This window comes from Gadus chalcogrammus, unplaced genomic scaffold (assembly GCF_026213295.1).
Source record: "Gadus chalcogrammus isolate NIFS_2021 unplaced genomic scaffold, NIFS_Gcha_1.0 GACHA065, whole genome shotgun sequence".
Classification (NCBI taxonomy): domain Eukaryota; kingdom Metazoa; phylum Chordata; class Actinopteri; order Gadiformes; family Gadidae; genus Gadus; species Gadus chalcogrammus.
This window is the reverse complement of record NW_026613500.1, coordinates 437,927-457,153: the sequence shown is the minus strand read 5'-3', so window position 1 is coordinate 457,153 and position 19,227 is coordinate 437,927. Positions and strand designations below refer to the sequence as shown.

At 44.6% G+C, this 19,227-nt stretch overlaps 1 protein-coding gene, 3 non-coding genes and 1 pseudogene across 4 annotated transcripts; 4 read left to right on the top strand and 1 right to left on the bottom strand.

Annotated features, from left to right (window-relative positions):
• The first annotated feature begins 219 nt into the window (after positions 1-219).
• On the top strand, positions 220-354 carry LOC130378100 (U1 spliceosomal RNA; annotated as a pseudogene).
• A 3,356-nt stretch (positions 355-3,710) lies between these two features.
• On the bottom strand, positions 3,711-5,093 carry LOC130378071 (gastrula zinc finger protein XlCGF8.2DB-like). The gene is made up of 2 exons (XM_056585016.1): positions 5,065-5,093; positions 3,711-4,337 (listed from the first exon to the last, which is right to left on the bottom strand). The coding sequence occupies exon 2, from the start codon at positions 4,328-4,330 to the stop codon at positions 3,965-3,967; it is 366 nt and encodes a 121-aa protein (XP_056440991.1). The 5' UTR covers positions 4,331-4,337; positions 5,065-5,093; the 3' UTR covers positions 3,711-3,964.
• Positions 5,094-5,504: 411 nt separating this feature from the next.
• On the top strand, positions 5,505-5,694 carry LOC130378118 (U2 spliceosomal RNA). Its single transcript, XR_008894511.1, has one exon. It is a non-coding gene; the product is annotated as a U2 spliceosomal RNA (small nuclear RNA).
• Positions 5,695-7,706: 2,012 nt separating this feature from the next.
• Positions 7,707-7,878, top strand: LOC130378096 (U1 spliceosomal RNA). The gene has a single exon (XR_008894493.1). It is a non-coding gene; the product is annotated as a U1 spliceosomal RNA (small nuclear RNA).
• A 1,356-nt stretch (positions 7,879-9,234) lies between these two features.
• On the top strand, positions 9,235-9,353 carry LOC130378102 (5S ribosomal RNA). The gene has a single exon (XR_008894496.1). It is a non-coding gene; the product is annotated as a 5S ribosomal RNA (ribosomal RNA).
• Positions 9,354-19,227: the final 9,874 nt, after the last annotated feature.

The window sequence follows — 19,227 nt, the reverse complement described above, 5'->3', positions numbered from 1 at the left end:
TGGAGGGACAAGGAACGATATGGAATTGTGGTATGTAAGGAACTCTGGAAATAGAGAACACTGAGTTATGTAGAATTTTGTGTTAACATTTGAATGCGTTGACCTTGCTGTAAAAATGTAACTATTTTGCTTGTTAACCTTTGAATGTGTTTTGGACCTTGAAACCATGTTGTAAAATGTAACTCTGTGCCTGACTTAAATAAACGCCTAAAAATTGAAAAATTGAATTGGTTCACCCATAGCGAGGCTCAGCCATTGCACTGAGGCTGTTGCTGACCCGTGCGAATTCCCCAAATGTGGGAATCTCGATGCATAATTTCTGGTAGTGGGGGACTGCGTTCGCGCTCTCCCCTGATCATGTTGTTTCTAAAGAAATAATAGCTATGAATGGCTTCATAGTGCTATATTGCAGTCCATACCATGTTTTGCATCGCTACGTTTCTTCAAAAGATCACGCAACGATGACGCCCAAGCAGTGTAATGCATTGCGTTCAAATATGGAACTCTGAGTCTGGAATAACGCATTCATTCATTCATTCATCATTCATTCATTCATTCATCATTCATTTCTTTCATTCATTATGGATCCTTATTTCCAGAGAATATTTGTGCAAGGCCTAGATTATCAAAATCCGTAGTCTGCCTGAATGTTTTTGTTTATTTATTTTCATACTTGCGTTGATGTAGCTGATGAGATCATATTATCAAGTGGCAAAAGTTTTAATTGTTACATTTTTGGGCTGAATTAAGAAAAATAAGTAAGAATGTATTCAGTGCACTCACTTTGTCTGGATGACAGAGCCATTCACAGAATTCATTATTTTGACCACACAGGGAGTGCAGCCAGCAAAGTGGGGGTGTATTCACACCTCTGGTTGCGGGAGCGAAGACACAAGGACTTCTAATTTCTTTGGTGTGTTTTTTCTTTCCACTACCCCACCCCTTGTGAAAGCCAAGCACAAAGAGACCTCAAATTCTTTTACAACTTTTATTTTTCACCCCGAATGGGTTTCATTGAAAAGGCAATGCATATAAAACACAAGTAAACAAGATCTGTTTAATTAAAAGCTCGCCCACCACAACAAGGTACAGATCTACAGGCGAGGAACACGAGAGCATGAGACGAGAGACAAACATGTACTACCATTTGCAACATTTAGTTAAACATGGAGCTGACAGACATGCACACATCAAAAGGAAAGGCACATATAAATAACATTAATAATAATGCAAAAATCTCAACAATTGAAGAACACACACTTGTACTTCAAGATACAACTCAACAATTGGCTTGTACAGGCTAAAGTGCAATAATGAACATGATTATCCAAAGACTCAGGTGACCAATCAACAAATAAAGGCTCAAGCTGTTCCTCCCTTTTGTGTTTTTTTTGTGTTTTCTTTAGCAAACTTTTGTTAAAACTGAAGCAGACAAATACATACAAACAAGCCTCTTTCTCTCTCTTACAGATGGCACAGGAACAGTGGCATCACAGAGGTAAGTTATTCACACACACACACACACACACACACACACTAGGGCTGGGCGATATGGACCAAAAAGTCATATCTCGATATCTTCAAGCAGAATATCGATATAAGATATATATCGATATTTGTCGAAGGCGGGGGGGGTGCGGCGCGCTCCGTGCGCAGATTTGATATGACTATTTCTACCGTTCGGAATTGAATACAGTTTGATGGTTGAAATAAACCGTGGACTAGACACTGCCTCCGCCTCGTATTAGAGAACATTATAATATATAACATCACGGCCAAAAGCTTTTGTGCGCCTCCGAAATATTATGAACCGTAACGACTGCGTGGGGGGGGGCGGACATGACATGCTATTTTATGTATTCTTTAATATGGTATTAGTGGGCAACTAACACAGTATTCAAAGACGTTCCAGAGAAATTCTGCCGTGCAGCCACGGTACCATGCGCTGTTTACAGTGGATGTATCGCAATGGCGAGGCGCATAGCCTTTAGCCGTGTTCTGTAAATATTCTAGAACACACGGGAGGCATGTCGCAGTTCATGTACTTCAGCGAGTCAAAGCCAAAGTTCCTTTCCCCCAATTCCTTCTCAACCATGGCTCAGATAACCCCCCAATACAGTCTCGTTGTGGAAATACAAGAGACGTCAAAGAACCGACAAGAAACACTCGCGTTACAGTGTGTGTGTTCACACACAACAACACAACACACACACACACACACATGTGGCGCTCGCACGGTCGTGTCTCCATGGGCGGGCCAACGTCTCTGGGCGGGCCAGGCAGAGTAAGGGAGGCGCTTGGTTGAATAAACCGTGGACATAACACTGGCCTCCACCTCGTATTTGAGAACATTATAAGATATATATCACGGCCAAAAGCTGTGTGCACCTCCGGAATATAATGGACAGAATTGCACCCCTTTGGTTGCGAACAGTTTTTTAAGCACTCCTCCACAAATTACGTGATTTTGTAAGTCGTCAGACAACTCCCTATCCAAACCATTTCATACTATGGAGCTGTTGGTCTTTCGCCTTGCAAACAAGCTCTCCATTTTGTGCTCGCCATTTTGTAGTGGTGTTCGAATTCTCCAGTGGTTAATTTCCATGCACAATATAGTGCACGTAAAATACCCATAAATAGTGGAACGATTTCGAACACAGGGCTCATGTTTTCAAAAAGTGACGTGAGGAGCATTGAGGGGGGCCGGGGGGGGGGCAGGCAGAGGCTGTGTGTGTTGACCCGGAGGCAGAGCGGGAGAGACATAAGCAGAGTAACGAAATAGCAGGCGGTCAGGCGCGGTTCCGAAACTGGTGTTGATTTGGAACAAAATGTGCTGTAATTTCAACGCAAATTAAATTATATCGTTATTGACGATATGGTCTCGTTTCATATCGCGTTTGAAAAAATATCGATATATTTTAAAATATCGATATATCGCCCAGCCCTACACACCACACAACAACACACACACACACACACACCACACACACACACACACACACACACACACACACACACACACACACACACACACACACACACACACACACACACACACACACACACACACACACACACTCCTCCTTTCCAACTCTGCATCCACGACACTCTTAAAGAGTTCAAAGTTGTCATACACCACATTGTCGAAGCCAGGGGTAGTGGACTTCCTAGTGGATGGGACAGTAGGAAAACATTTCTGCATGCTTCCAGCCACTTTGTCCTTGAAATGGTTGTACCTCTTCCACTGTCCACCACAGTTTGGCATGTGGCAAGCCCCACATGGCCTTGAGGACTTGTTAGGCATGAATGCCTTCACTGTTGGTGCAGGAGGGGACAAAGCTCTGGATGCAGGATGTCCCACGAAACAGGACGGAGGGGGGCCTGTGGCTGTGCGGGGAAGACCTGCAGTATGGGTGCTGCGACACAGGGGGTGGGCCGTAGTCAACGCAGCGGGTGGCCTCGGCTGGAGGTGAGCAGGCTTCGGCAGCAGGCTTCGGCCGGGTGGAGGGACGACAACCCAGTGGGCTGAACGGGTCGGTTCGCGGGAGGTCACAGGCTGTGGCTCATCAACAAATAATCTGGAAACAATAAAATACAACATGTGATCAGTATTGATATGACGTGTGTGCTATTTGCTTTCCACAGCCAACAGGTGAAACAAAGTGCTTATGACAACTTACCTCCGCTTCTCACCACGTCTCTTTCCAGCCTCGTGTTGGATGGGCCGGTACTGGACCTGAGGCCGGTCTGGTGGAGGGTTGATGTTGGCAGCGCAGGAACCTCCGGGAACGGTGCGTCCGACAGCACTTTCAGGTGAGGAGTCACCTTGTGGCCGAAGGAGCAGTCGCTCCTTCTGCCACTTCAGCAGCTCGTTCTGCTCTCCCTGCTGGCAGTACTGGAACAGCAGCCACACCAGCCAGCCGACATCATTCTCCACAAGCCACCTGAAGGTCTGACCGGCGTACTACCCGAACGTGAGGACCAGCTGACCTTTCCACAGCTCAGCCCCCGACCTCTTGGCAGCCGCCTCTGCTGTCTTGAGATCCAGCCATTTAGGGTCAACAACAGTGCTGCTGCGGGCCTCTGCCACAGACCTTGCTGCCTCTGTACAGTACAGCCTGGCCTCTCCTTGCCGGTACAAAATGATGTTGGGGTACAGGTGTAGCTGTTGATGGCTGACCAGCGATGGTTTAGTGGCCAAGCTCTTTCCGCAGACATCACAGGTAAAGGTCTCCCTGGCGATGGCATGGATCATCAGATGACTCACCAGGTTGGACCTTTCACTGAATGTCTTGTCGCACACGGTGCACCGATGTGTAGGCTCCTCCATGTTCCATCTGGTACAGTAAAACATGAATAAATGAGTACAACAAGCAGATCATTTAGATTGACAATATGTAGCCCTTTATTATACAGAAATGTGCTGTTGGTGTATTAGCCTAGGACAACACGCTCGCCAGATTGTTATCTATGTTGTTAGAAATGAGCTACTGTTTACCAGGTATGCAGCGCATCCCATGCAACAAGAGATTAACACGGTCGCCAAATTGCTTTATGTTACACTTACTCTCGCATCAGCTGTTGTCTAAACAGTCACATTTACCCAAATCAACACCTATCCACATCAAATTGTCCAAGAAAACGTTGATTGTCGCCGAAAAGCAACAAGTTTGCAGGTATGCGACGTATGCCCTTACTCATTGTAAACAGTGTCGTTAGCTGCGCCTAGCTATCGTTACAAAACCACATTAATCAGCTTATTATTTCAACGACCCCTGGGTACATATAGTCATGCCATACACCGTTGGAAAGCTTAGATTACCACGATTAAAATGAGACATCCCACGAGTAATATGGTTGCTCGCAGACAAAACGGCGATAGGTTGACTGAAGTCTACCCAGCAGCTAAAAACGTAACCTCTACGTCTTCCCTTTATACACAACGACCGTGTTATGACACGGTCGAAATCTTTTCTCTTTCTACAAAAATCGAAACAGCTTAATACAAACCTTAAAAAAAGGTCTAATTATCAACTAGCAAACGGTGAAGGGGATACAATTTACCTTAGTGAAACCACGTGCTGTAAGCTATTTTCTTTTCAACTCGAGCTCATTGGCTGCAATGGCTGCAATAGAGTTCCGGGTGTTGACGTTGTTGGGGCGGGGAAATCGTGGGCACCACCATTTTGGCAGTATTCGATAGTATTGTTGGTTTATTTATTTTTTAACATTTTTTGGTGAAGCACTGCTTCACCTTTAGTCCTTATAGAAGCCTCCACTGCTCCAAACTCTATTTGTGAAACATGCAGACGGCCTAGTGAGACTGCCAGCAGGCAGCAGCAAAGAGATGTAGCGACCTCGGTTTATTTCTTCAGCTTTCACATACACACAAACACGCACACAGGGTGCTTGGTCATTCTTTTGTTTGTTTTTCGTTGTCTGTTAACCGCCACGTGGAGCGACGTGTCTGGGAACCTCGCCTCTTGGTCTGAGCTTGTGTGGGCATCGCTTCTCGGCCTTTTGGCTAAGATCAAGTGTAGTATCTGTTCTTATCTGTTTAATATCTGATACGTCCCTACCCGGGGACCATATATTAAATTGATTTTTGGAACTGGGAGATGGAAAAGGGGCTTGCCCCGTCCACTCCACGCATCGACCTGGTATTGCAGTACCTCCAGGACCGGTGCACCCCCCTCTCACTGTGAAAAACAAAACTAAACTCCTCCTGAGAGTACACCCGTCCGCCCTGTAGACAATAAAGTGTCATTTACAATTCATAAACGCACTGTTTACAATTATTCCAACGATATTCTGTTGTTTAAGAAAGAAAAAAGGATTCTTTCTGTGGCGTGTCGATAACTCGGATCTCCAGGTTTCCTTTCGTTATGCTTCCATCTCGCTGATTTCAGATTCGCCTGTCATCGTGTGACCGGTGGTCTACAGTGTTTATTAAAGTCTAGACATCTCCGAATGCTTTGCAACCGTTCTCCACGGGAACTGTTGGGAAAAATAACCTGCTGAGTACATCACATGTACATTACAAATATAGCTAACTCCTACCCTAGCCTGATGAGCACATCACATGGCAGTAGTGGTGCCGAGATTATGCCTCATGAAACGTCAAAGCCTCAAAGCCTCAAAGCCAGATGAACCACCAAAGTGGTTCGTGCTCGAAGCTTCAAATGAGTACGCTAGGACATCTAGTGGTGAATGAAATTATGACAACCCAACCCAAAATGTGATTTTTGCCTCGTGTGCCGATACATTAAATCATTTGAGAATTGAAGTCATTTCAATGATACATGTGTGTGAGTGTGACATTCATAAAATGGCACAGAGCTCATGCTAGAAAATAAATCATTTGGCAAAAGTGTGTCTTAACAGACGCTTTTATCCAAAGCGACTTACTTCGGTAATACACACATTGACACACCGACGGCAGTCAACCATGCAAGGCGACAGTCAGCTGTCAGGAGCAAAGTGACAGGGTCACAACAACACTGAGCTAGGAGGAGCTGGGGATTGAACTAGCAACCTACTGGTTACAAATCAACTGCTCTACCTCCTAAGCTAAGCCGACCCACACTGCATGATAACTTAGAAGGACTGATTAATTTAATAGCCATTAAAGTGTTCTGGACAGTGGTTATTGAAACCTTATTGGGAGCAACTAGATGAAATGCTCCCAAACAGGGGAAAACCTTCTCTTTTTGGCAAACTCCATGATGAATAATGAACGTGATGTTTCGATTGATACTACAGAAAATGCAATGCTCAAACTACTACGATCACAGACTAGTGGTATATTGAATATACCACAAGGTTGTGATCGTATACGGGACATCTTTATAGTCGAAATCTCCCGCCAATACTGAACCCATATTTCGAAGCAGTAGCCCGAGGCGAAGCCTCGAACGTCACACCCTACGTCATTTCGCCAACGTGAATCCTACTCGAAGCGGAGCTTCGCTGGGGGAGGAGCCGAGATACTCGACACACGCCTCGATGCCTCGACGCAAAACGTAACATCACTACATGGCAGACACATTACAATATAGTCAACTCTTGCTCTAACCCAACGAACACATAACACAAGCATGATAATATAGTCAGGTCAAGGCCGGAGCCGAAGGCCCCATTTCTCCTCCAGGCAAATGGTAGACACTCAGACAATGCACCAGTCATCCTCAAGAACGGGAGAGCTACATTAATTTATCACACAGGAGACACTTCGGGGGGGGCGCTCCCCCGTTTTAATTTATCACACTGGAGACACTTCGGGGGCACTCCCCCGTTAGGAAGAACACAAGAAGATACACATGCATATACTAGGGCCTGGGAGCCAAGGTCAAGCAAAAACACACAGAACCACACGCACCTCAAACGCACACACCTCATCGAGAGGAGGATACAGCATAAAACTGTATCACACAGGGACTCTGCACCTTCTTCTGGAGCAGACCTTCCACGGAGGCGAAGCTCTGGACGAACCATCAGCGCTGATTAGGGACTTAGACATATTCGATTTCTCACGCTTTATGACTCTGTATAACCGTTGCCACTTTACTTAATAAATCCAAGGTCCTCGTGCCGACAGACTTTATTACCTCTCCGTCTCATTTCATCTGGTCCAGTAACTAGACAGACCGTTTTTCCCCTCAGAACACGCGTGGGCATCGTTCAGCCCACCTGAACGTGTGCAACTCATACTTACCTGGAAAGGGACTAGGGAGATACCATGATCAAGAAGGTGGTTCACCCATAGCGAGGCTCAGCCATTGCACTGAGGCTGTTGCTGACCCGTGCGAATTCCCCAAATGTGGGAATCTCGATTGCATAATTTCTGGTAGTGGGGGACTGCGTTCGCGCTCTTCCCCTGATCATGTTGTTCTAAAGAAATAATAGCTATGAATGGCTTCATCGTGCTGCCTATTGCAGTCCATACCATGTTTGCAACGCTACGTTTCTTCAAAAGATCACGCAAACGATGACGCCCAAGCAGTGTAATGCATTGCGTTCAAATATGGAACTCTGAGTCTGGAATAACGTATTCATTCATTCATATCATTCATTCATTCATTCTTTTTCAACTCGAGCTCATTGGCTGCAATGGCTGCAATAGAGTTCCGGGTGTTGACGTTAAGTCAAGTGGGCGTGGCCTATGTAGTGGGCGTGGCCCGGGGTGACGTAATGGCTTCAGCTTCTTCGCCTAACTAAAGGTGATGCCTTCTGTGGCGGAGCAGCCTTCAATAAGGTCTTGCTCCCCTTGTGGCTATGTATAGTATTTACGGCTTATATGTTTGGTCCTGCTTCATTGGGTCTATGTGTGGGTAGCTTAGATTCTTAAAATACGTAACAGCTTTTTTTCTTTTTCAATTCAACCTCATTGCTGCAATGGCCTGCCGTGCGTTGATCTTTAGCGCCCACTGTTTTGGAGAATTTAAGCAACATACAGACACTGACAACGTCTCTCCAAACTCTATTTGTGAAAACATGTGGACAGTGTAGTGAAGCTCCTTATATCCCCAATCCTTACACAATACAAAGTTGGACTTTCATCAAATATTGATGTGGATAGCATGTTTTTCTGGGTCATACTGTGTGGATGTCAGCATATTCTCATGTCTTCTGGATCCCAATGTGACCTTAGAACATATATTATCCTTATACAAACAGAGATGATGCACACGTGTGAATGTAAGCATTGTCTTCAGAGAGTACATCAGATGGGAATAGACTTGACCCACTCACTGGTGCCACATGGCACATCAGGTGGGAATGGACTGGACCCACTCACTGGCGCCACATGGCACATAACATCTAGGGCAGAGATGATCAGCTATTTTCCACTATTAAAGTATCTATATGATATGTAGGCCTAATAATAATCATAGTTTAACATAAAATGTAAGGTTAATTTCTACCACACTAGCAGGGAGCAGCAGAGAGCTGCAATGACGGCGGTCCACTGCAGTCCATCCCAGGTTTTGCAACGCTACGTTTCTTCAAAAGATCACGCAAACGATGACGCCCAAGCAGTGTAATGCATTGCGTTCAAATATGTAACTCTGAGTCTGGAATAACGTATTCATTCATTCATTTCTTTCATTCATTATGGATCTAATCATTTTTTCAGTAGCCTACAAGTCCCGTCTCTGGCCACGGCAGCGCTCTCACTCCTTACGTGCTCCTCCTGTATAAATGCTAATATGGTAATATGGTATGCTAATAATTGCTTACGGCCATACCATCCTGAGTACGCCCGATCTCGTCTGATCTCGGAAGCAAAGCAGGGTCGGGCCTGGTTAGTACTTGGTTGGGTGACCGCCTGGGAATACCAGGTGCTGTAAGCATTATTATTTGTCAACTCGAGCTCATTGCATGCAATGGTCTGCCATGCTTTGATCTTTAGCGCCCACTGTTTTGGAGAATTTAAGCAACATACAGACACTGACAACGTCTCTCCAAACTCTATTTGTGAAACATGTGGAGAGTGTAGTGACGCTGCTAGCAGTGAGCAGCAGAGAGCTGCAATGACGGCGGTCCACTGTTGTCCATCCCAGGTTTTTCAACGCTACGTTTCTTCAAAAGATCATGAAGGGGATTTGGGGTTTTTCGATACCTGTAAGTGTACAATATCGTCTGTGTAAGCACACGGTCTGTAAAACACAAGGTGACATTAGCTTTTAGAACATTGATTTTGGATTAAGGTCATAGTCTACGTTTGCAGTTTTATTGGGTTTACATTATCTCTCCCAGTTCTCCGTATGTTTCCACAAGACAAGGGCGCTGGGGATTGTCTTTCCCTCAATAAAACTGTTTCTGTGGACACGTCTTGTGATGAATGTGTTTAACGATTTTGAAAGCGTGTTCAGAGATATGCAAATGAAAGCATATTTTGCTTTGGTCCCGAGTCCTGTAAGGTGTCCACTACTTCCGTCCCATCCCGGTGAACATACAACAGATTTTCGGCAGTTGGATCCTGATGTTAAAGATGTTAAAGATGTTAAAGATGTTCCCTGTCTGACCTTCAATTAAAAAATAACTCTGCTCCCAATATCATGTGGTTTTATTCCTAGTTTTGAGGCGTAGTTTTGGTAAACTGCTTACATTTGCACACAAAAGCAGATAAATAAAAACTCCATTGAAATTATAATCTATTTTTTTTTTTTTTCTCTTTTTTTCATTAATGGAATCTCTACAACAATAGTAGGCATTTACTGGCTTTACTCTTGGCTACTACCATATATACAGACATACTACCACATTTTTAATTTAGCAATCGCACATAATTATTTTCAATTGATACAACTATATTTTAATGACATGCCGCCCTGGTGTGCTCATGAGAGACGGCCTACACCCTACTGGGTTAGGCTCCTCAATTATGTCAAAAAACATAGACAGATGTCTTAGTCAGGCGTGACTCATCCACTCACAGCACGCTGGGCTGCAGGAGTTTAGCAAACCTGCTAGCCACATGATAGTTTACGTTGCAGAGTCTGGAACAGCAGATGGGTTAGCTGAACCAGTATCTATTGCACCAATTGTTTCAGAGCTGAGTGTTAACCAGACTCCCTCTGAAATTAACGCTGTACCTATATGTACGGTGGGGCGGCCTCACACTGTCTCAAGGTGTAAAACCCGCAGGCGAGGGCCGCGACCAGTATGTCGAACTCTGGCGATCCCACTGATCGCCTCAGAGCTGAGTGTTAACCAGACTCCCTCTGAAAATAATAAAATGGAAGCACTCAGAATAGGGTTCATGAACATAAGGTCGCTTTCATCTAAACCGCTCTTGGTCCATGATCTAATTATTGATAAAAAGATCGACATACTGGGCCTTTGTGAAACCTGTTTAAAGCCAGATGAGTTTCTAGCCCTAAACGAAGCTACTCCACCCCATTACGTTAGCACCCAAGTATCTAGAGAAGTTAAGAAAGGTGGTGGAGTAGCCCTGATATCTAATTCTAAGCTTAATTTAAAGCCAAAGAATAGATATATTTTCAGATCCTTTGAGGTGCTAGCGCTCTGCACTTCAGCTCCCCGAGAAGCGAAACGAGTTCCAGACTCTTTCGTTTTAGCTGTAGTATACCGTCCCCCAGGACCGTATTCAGTTTTTGTTGATGAGTTTTCTGACTTTGCAACTGATCTGGCTACATACTCAGACAATATTTGCTTATTGGGGATTTCAACATTCATGTGAATAACCCATCTGATGCCCTCGCAAGGGCTTTTCTGTCCATTACAGATACACTTGGCTTCAAACAGCTCGTTCAGCACCCAACCCACATCGGTGGAAACACGCTGGATCTCGTTCTGACCCACGGTGTAGACATTTCACAGCTAGTGGTCTCTTCCTACACCTCAGCTTTATCAGACCACTTTTTGCTCACTTTCCAGGTGGTGGTATCCTGCCCCTGCGACGATCAGCAAGCTACTTTCAGCTGTCGCCGCATCACACCTGCAACCATTAAAGCTATGGCAGATAAGTTATCTGGTTCACTTGCACCTCTTTGTAACTATAGTGGTTCTGTGGAGTGCCTTACTGATGACCTCAACATTGCCTTGTCTGTTGCCATTGATTCAGTTGCTCCGAACGTAACTAAAAAACGAACATTGAAAAAACCAGCCCCCTGGTTTAATGCAGAAACGCGCACCCCTTGAACGCCAATGGCGCTCGACTAAACTTGAGGTCTTTCATCTTGCATGGCATAACAGTCTGCTCACCTGGGGTGAGCAGACTGTTATGGGTGCGCTGACTAATGCCAGGAACGCCTACTTTTCCAGTATCATCAACTTGAATAGAAACAATCCCAAGTTTATTTTTTGACACGGTGAGGAGTCTCACTCAGAAACAGACTCAGACAGTGGGCTCCTCGATCGTGGCAGGTGAATTCATGGATTTCTTTGAGAGTAAGATTCAATCAATTAGAGAGGAAATTGATGCTTGCCGCGCGGCTTGTCCTACACATTCTGTGGGGCAGGATGGGGAACTCTGACGCAACTCTCCTGGAGTTCAAGGCAATTCCTTTGGTGGAACTTGAAAGGGTGATAAAGGCATCAAAGCCAACAACCTGTATGTTGGATCCTCTCCCTTCCAGGGTTCTCAAGGAACTTCTTCCCACGGTGGGGCCTGCAATCCTCTGGCTTATGAATCTCTCGTTTTCAACAGGAATTGTTCCAATTCAATTCAAATTACTTTATTTTTCCGTTAGGAACTTCAGATGTGGAGGAGCAGCAGGGTGTGTCCATACCCAACAGTACATACAATAAACAAAAGAAAAACACGCACACACTCAGCCCTGCAGAAAATAAAAATAAAAATCCTTGCCTAAGCCTAATAAATAAATAGTATTATTACCTCCATAGTGGAGGATGAATAAATAAATCATTTAAAAAGATTCCAGGTATTAAAACAAGAGGATACAGTTCAAGGAGGGGTTAAACCATTCAAGAGTCTTATGGATGCCGGGACAAAACTTGACAGGGCTCTGTTTGTCCTTACTGTAGGGGCTCTGTATCTGCGGCCTGAGGGTAAGAGGGAATACTGGCTGTGTAGAGTGTGTGGGATGTCAAGGGTGATTTGTGTTGATTTCTGCTTAGTCCTTTTGTTGTATATATTGATGAGGGATTCCTGCTGTTGTCCAATTATTTTGCTGCTCAGTTTGATGATTCTGTTTAGTGGGTTCCTATGGATGTTGGACAGTGCTCCGAACCAGGAGGTGATGTTAAAGGTGATTATGGATTCAATGAAATATCTGTAGAATGCTGTCAGAACGGATTGGTGGACCTGGAGTTTGCGGAGTTTACGAAGGAAAAAGAGACGTTGCTGGCACTTGGAGTGGATGATATCAGTATTTGTAAAATATATATATATATATTTTTTAATAAAATAAGATAAAATTAATAATAATTTGTGCGGGACATATACGCGCGGTAGCGCATGCGCTGTCAACAGCATTTGAAAGCCGTCAACAGTAGTTACGCACTCCTAAACGTTGGCATGGCTGAGGGGAAACGAGCTAAGACCTACCATTTTCACCCTGAGTGGGAGGAAGATTATTGAATATTGTTGAGAAGGTGCCGTGCGCAGACGGAATGAAACCCCCACTGAAGTACGTAGGTTCACGATGCAACCCTTTTCTCGGGAGGTTGCTAAACTCCTTTTCTCGGGAGGTTGGCTACTTGAAAAGTAGATCTTGGGTCAAAAAGGTTGGGCACCCCTGGTGTAGAGTGCATAAAGAACTGGTGAGATGACAGAGCCCTGTGGAGCACCTGTAGAGATCCTTCTGGATGAGCTAAGGTGGCCGTTAACTCTCACTCTCTGGTGTCTGTCTGTCAGGAATGAGAGGACCCAGAGTATGAGGTGGGGATTGACATCCATCTGGCTTAGTTTTTTTCCCATTAGATGGGGTTGCACAGTGTTAAAGGCACTTGAGAAGTCTGAACACCAGCCGCAGAAATGACTTGGGCTTCTCAAGGTGGGTGTAAGCTCTGCGCAGCAGCGTTAGTGTGGCGTCGTCTACCCCTCTGTGACGTTTTTACGCAAACTGAAGCGGGTCAGCATACTTACTGACCTCTGCCTGTAATTGTGTGAGAATTAGCCTCTCAAAGCCTTTCATGACCAGGGATGGTAAGGCCACAGGTCGATAGTCATTATCACAGGTTGGTTTACTCTTTTTGGGCACAGGGCATATGATGGAAGTCTTCCAGACTGAGGGGATAGAGCGTTCCGCCAGTGAGCGGTCAAAAAGGTGGCAGTAGACACCAGCAAGCTGGTTGCTGCAGGCCTTCAGCAAGCGGCCACAGATCTGGTCTGGCCCTGGTGCTTTATTTGGCTTCATCCTTCTCAACACCAGCTCAACCTCCGCCTGCTGCAGCTCCCGATTTACATAGCCCGGTATCCTAGCAGTGAGCTCCTCCATTAGCTTCTCCCTCTCCTGTGTTTGGTCCAATTTCTCAAACCTGCAGTACAACTGGTTAAGGTTCTCTGCCATGTCAATGCAGTCTATTGCCCCGGTGGTGGGAAGAGCTGAGTTGTTAATGGGGAGGCCAGCTAGGGTTTTGACACCTTGCCATGCATCTCTTGGATTACCCTCCAGAAAGAGTTTCTCAACTCTCTTCCTGTATTCCATCTTTGCTGCTTTTAATTGTTTATTCAGTTTTTTTTAATGAGTTTAGACTCAATTTTATTTCCAGAGAAGAATGCAATTTTCTTTTCATTCAGTGTTGATTTCAGGGCTTTTGTAATCCAAGGCTTGTTGTTAGAAAAAACCTTAACAGTCTTAGTAGGGACAACCATTGCCTCACAGAAAGTTATGTAGTCAGTTACCACATCAGTAGCCTCCTCTAGGCTGTTACCCTGCGTTAGCACCTCCCACTCAGTGCACTCGAAGCAGGCCTGAAGAGTGTCAATTGCAGCAGAATCCCACTTTTTCACCTGCTTCTTTATAACACCCTCCCTTTGAAGCTTTGTGCGATAAGCGGGGATAAGATGGACAACGTTATGGTCCGCAGGACTAAGAGGAAGTTTTCTAAATGCCTTGTATGCGTTCTTTACATTACCATAACAGAGGTCAATTGTTTTATCGCCTCTGGTAGTGCATGTAACATATTGTTGGTAAGTAGGAAGTATTTTATTTAGTCTACAGGCATTAAAATCCCCGAGGATGAGAACAGGTGAGTCAGGGGATGCGCATTCAATTTTGTGGACACATGCAGCTATGGCCTCAGATGCGCGTGTGACGTTGCCTGACGGAGGAATGTAAACAAGCAATAGGGACAATTGACTAAACTCACAAGGTAAATATTTGGGTCCAAATGACACGGCAAGCAGCTCTAAGTCAGGTGTGCAGCAAGAGTCCTTCACAACAGCAGTTCTGCTCCATCCCTGATTTACGTAGACACACAGCCCGCTCCCGTGCCTTTTCAGGCTACTCACAGCGTCCCGGTCCAGTCTGAGCGGAGTTCCGAATCCGTCAATAGAGAGCTCTGAGTCCGCGATGTTATTATCCAACCAGGTCTCGGTGAGACAGATCAGGTTCGCCTGACTGTACGCCCATTGGCAAGCTATGTTCGCATGCAGTTCATCCAACTTATTCCGTAATGAGCGAACATTGGCAAGTACAATGGAGGGGAGCGGTGGGCATTTCGATGTGCCGGTGAGTCGTTTCAGCCTCTGCCTTACTCCTCCTCTCCTACCCCGCTTCCTTCTCGAAGTATCCCGCCGACAATCGTGGTTGGGGCTATATCGTCTCAGTTCTCCGCAGTTTCCCAGATTTGGTGCTGAATAATCCCAATTCCGTAGTAGCAGCAGATCATCTCGGGAGTACTGCAGAATTCCAATTCCGAGCCTCCCAAAAGCCGCGAGTGATCTGGCTATCCAAGGTAGCAGCAGCAGTAGTAGTAGACACTTCCTCATCTTAAAGTTTAATTTTATAAAGTTCCGGCAAGCTGGAAGCTCTTTGATCAAACCAGTAATCTAAGTAGGCATACGATGTACCATTCAATCACTTCAGCCAACTAGACACGGGACTAAAACTTTGACAAACAAATAGAACGCACAACAGGACGCACTAGAGACGCTGTCCACTTGTCGCCATGACAGCGCCATGGCGACAAGTGGTTTTATCACCGCAAGGCTGCGGTGATAAAACCGCTACTCAAAAAGCCTGGCATAGATCCTGAATTAGTCAGGAACTATCGGCCTATATCGAATCTGCCCTTCCTGTGCAAGGTACAGGAAAGGATTGTAGCAAAGCAAATCGTTGATTATCTGACGAGGAACAATTTCTTCGAACCTTTCCAGTCGGGGTTCAGGAATTTCCACTCAACTGAAAATTACAAGAGTTGTAAATGACATCCTTCTTGCTTTGGATAAAAATACAAGCTCAATGCTTGTGCTGCTGGACCTGAGCGCTGCGTTCAACACGATCGACCACAGCACTCTTCTTCACCGTCTTGAGCACTATGTTGGTTTCGGGGTTACGGCTCTTGGTTGGCTTGAATCGTACCTCACAGATAGAACCCAATTTGTGCTTCAAGAGGGTTCAGAATCAAAGCACTGTAAATTACGCTTTGGCGTACCACAAGGGTCGGTCTTTGGTCCATTACTTTTTGCAATCTACATGCTTCCCCTGGGCGACGTTATCCGCTGCTTCGGAATTAGTTTCCACTGCTACGCGGATGACACCCAGCTCTACAGTCCTGTAGATTCCGGGGACTCGGCCCAGATTCAAAGGGGTTTAGTCCTGTCTGGCTGCTGTGAAGGCCTGGATGTCACAAAACTTCCTACAGCTTAACACTGGGAAGACAGAGCTGATAATTATCGGCTCGAAGTGGGACCGGGAAGAGTTTGAGGATGTCTCTCTGTGGTTGGATGGCTTCGCCATCCCACAGAGTGTGTCCGTCAAAAATCTTGGTGTCCTGTTTGACCCTCAACTATGCTTTGACCAACATATAAGAAGTATAACTAGAATTGCCTTTTTCCATCTGAGAAACATTGCAAGAATCAGACGAATGTTATCTGCACTGATTCATGCATTTGTCTGCACGGCTCTATCGTCAGTCCATCTTCAGAATGTGCTCTCAGAGCTCCTCAAGCTCTCTGTATTTGTCAGCTAGCGTCTGTCAGTTGCTTGGCTGCTGGTGATTCGGTATTCTTCTTGCGGATCTCTGCTCGTTGTCTGCGAGGGCTCTTTGTCCTCTCTCTGCCGGTGGATTCCGTCTCCCTCTCTGCCGGTGGATTCCGTCTTCCTCTTGCGGATCTCTGCTCGTTGTCTGCGAGGGCTCTTTGTCCTCTCTTTGCAGGTGAGGCCTTTTGAGTATGTCACGAATGGTCTGCAGCTTCTGCTCCGTAGCTTCTTTCTCATCTTGGTACCTCTGCTCTTCATGCGGTCCATCTCCCTCCGTTCCATTCTTGTCTCTTTCCACAATTGATCTTGGTTAGAGATATGTTCTTTTGTAGAAATGTTTCCAGCTGTTGTGGCGTTGTCTTGGTGGTCATCGTTATCATTGTGTTGTCATCATCATGTTTTCCCGCTCGGCGCATTTCATGTCCTTTCATGGCTTCTGCTGAGTCTTTCTGAGAGTTGGAAGTCTCTGTTCCAGCATCAGCAGGATGTCTGGATTCGACATCACATCGCAACATCAGTCAGGGTTAGGTGCTTTGTCAATGACACCTCGACACACTGCTTGGTAAAGCCGGGGATCGAACCAACAACCTTCAGGTTACCAGCCAACCTGCTCTACCACCTGAGCTACTGCCGTCCCATGCATGTATGGGATCGTCATTGTTTATTCTTGTAAAGCTCTCTTCTGCACCACTTGGGGGCATTTCGGGGCCTTTTTGTTTGATCTGCACTTGAGGAAGGTTAGAAGGTTAGAAGGTTAGGTTTGAACAGAGATCTGTTTGAACAGAGATCTGTTCAATTTGTACCTTGTTTCTCTTCTTTTTTCTTGTTACATCCCACAGAAGTTTTTTTTTACGACAACGTCATATTGAGCTTTCAAATCTACCTTAATTTTGTCAAGATGCAAATACGAATGCAGCATAGTTTTCCATTTATCATCACATTCTTGTTGTTTCATTTTGTTTTCCTCATGTTTTCTTACAGTACATTGTAACACAATTATCATCTCTTTGAGTTTTAAGGATAGCATATTCAGGTTCTCTCTTTCTTTTCCGGCTTGCATATAATCTGCCTCTGTATCATTCTGGATTTCAGACCTCATGGTATCCAAATAAAGGTTGCCTTTGTTGATTGTTTCTTTAACTGTGTCCAGATATTTGCTTTGCCTGTATACTGCTTCCTTTTCAATTTTGAGATCTTGCTTCTCCAGTAGAAGCTCCTCGTTCCAATTATTTTGCATTTCTTGTTTTTGTACCATCATGTCCGATTTCATATTGATCAGATCTTCTCTTTGTCTTTTTATCTGTTTGAAGTGCTTGTCAATCTCCAATTTCTGCTGTTCAATTTATTTTTGCTGAATTTCCAAGTTGGTTGTCTGTTTTTGTGCATCCAGAATCTTCTGCTCTGTTAATTGCATCTTCATTGTAATGTCTTGATGTGTCTTTTCAACCAACTCTTTTATTGCCTCTTTCATATTTGTGTTGTGTCTCATCGTTTGCATGGCCTCTTCTTCTCTCATCCTTACTTCCGACAAATCTCTTTCTAGGATCTTCCTTTCTTCCAAGGCCTTTCTTCGCTCTTCATCAATATCAAGCTTCTCTTGTTCAAGCTGTGCTGTCTCTTCAAAGATTCCGTCCATGATCACTTTAAGCTCCTCCTTCTTATTCATTATATCACTCTTAAAACGTTGAACCCAATTTGGATATCATCCATCAATCGTTTCAAGTCACTCTCTAGAACCACTTGTTGTTTCTGTTTTTGGGCCATGTCTTGTATCTCTTTATGAAGTTCTTGGATGTTCTTTTGGACTTCAAGAAGTACATTTTCCATATTTTCTCTGTCACTGTTCATGTCGGTCAAAGCTCTTTGCTTTTTTATGAGAAGGTCTGTCCTCAATATATATTCAATTTCCTCTGTTTGTATTCCAATGTCATGACCTAATGTTATCTGTTCCTCTCTCGGTCTTTGGATTGATTGAGAATACCTCTCCATTTCCACTCTATGGTTATCAAACTCCTGTTTCTTCTGTTGTGTAAGCGATTTAAGGTTTTTTATATCTGCATTTGAATCATCCCGCAAGATGTCCATCTTTGTTTGGTGGTCTACTTGTGTCTTATTTTTAAGCATTTGTAGATTATCCCTGTGATATTGTGTCACGCTTGCTGTTCTTATTAGCGTATTGTCTTCCATTCTGGATTCATACAGTCCTTTTTCCATCCTATTCCTGTCATCTGCTATTGTTTTTTGCTGTTTTATAATGTCACTCTTTGTCTGTTTGAGGGTTTCCTTCTCTCTTCTGATATTGTCCATATCAGCTTCAGCCTCTTGTTTCATGCAGTTGACATGTCTTTTTAAATCTTCCACTTTGTCTCTTTCAATTTGTAAGGTATCCCGACAGTCGTTCATCATTGTTTGTCACTTTCTATTTCTTTATCCTTAAGTTCTTGTTCTTTCTGTTTCATTCTAAGACCATTCACAACATTCCTGTATTCAGCCTTTCTCTTTTGAATGTTAAGAGCATTTTCTTGTAGTCTTTTCCTGTGTTCCTGTGTTTCATTGAGGGCTCTATTTATAATAGCCTGCTTGCTCGCCA

What these genes read in the sequence shown, in the direction of transcription:
- LOC130378071 (XM_056585016.1), bottom strand. Translation starts at nt 4,330, where the DNA reads ATGGAGGAGCCTACACATCGGTGCACCGTGTGCGACAAGACATTCAGT.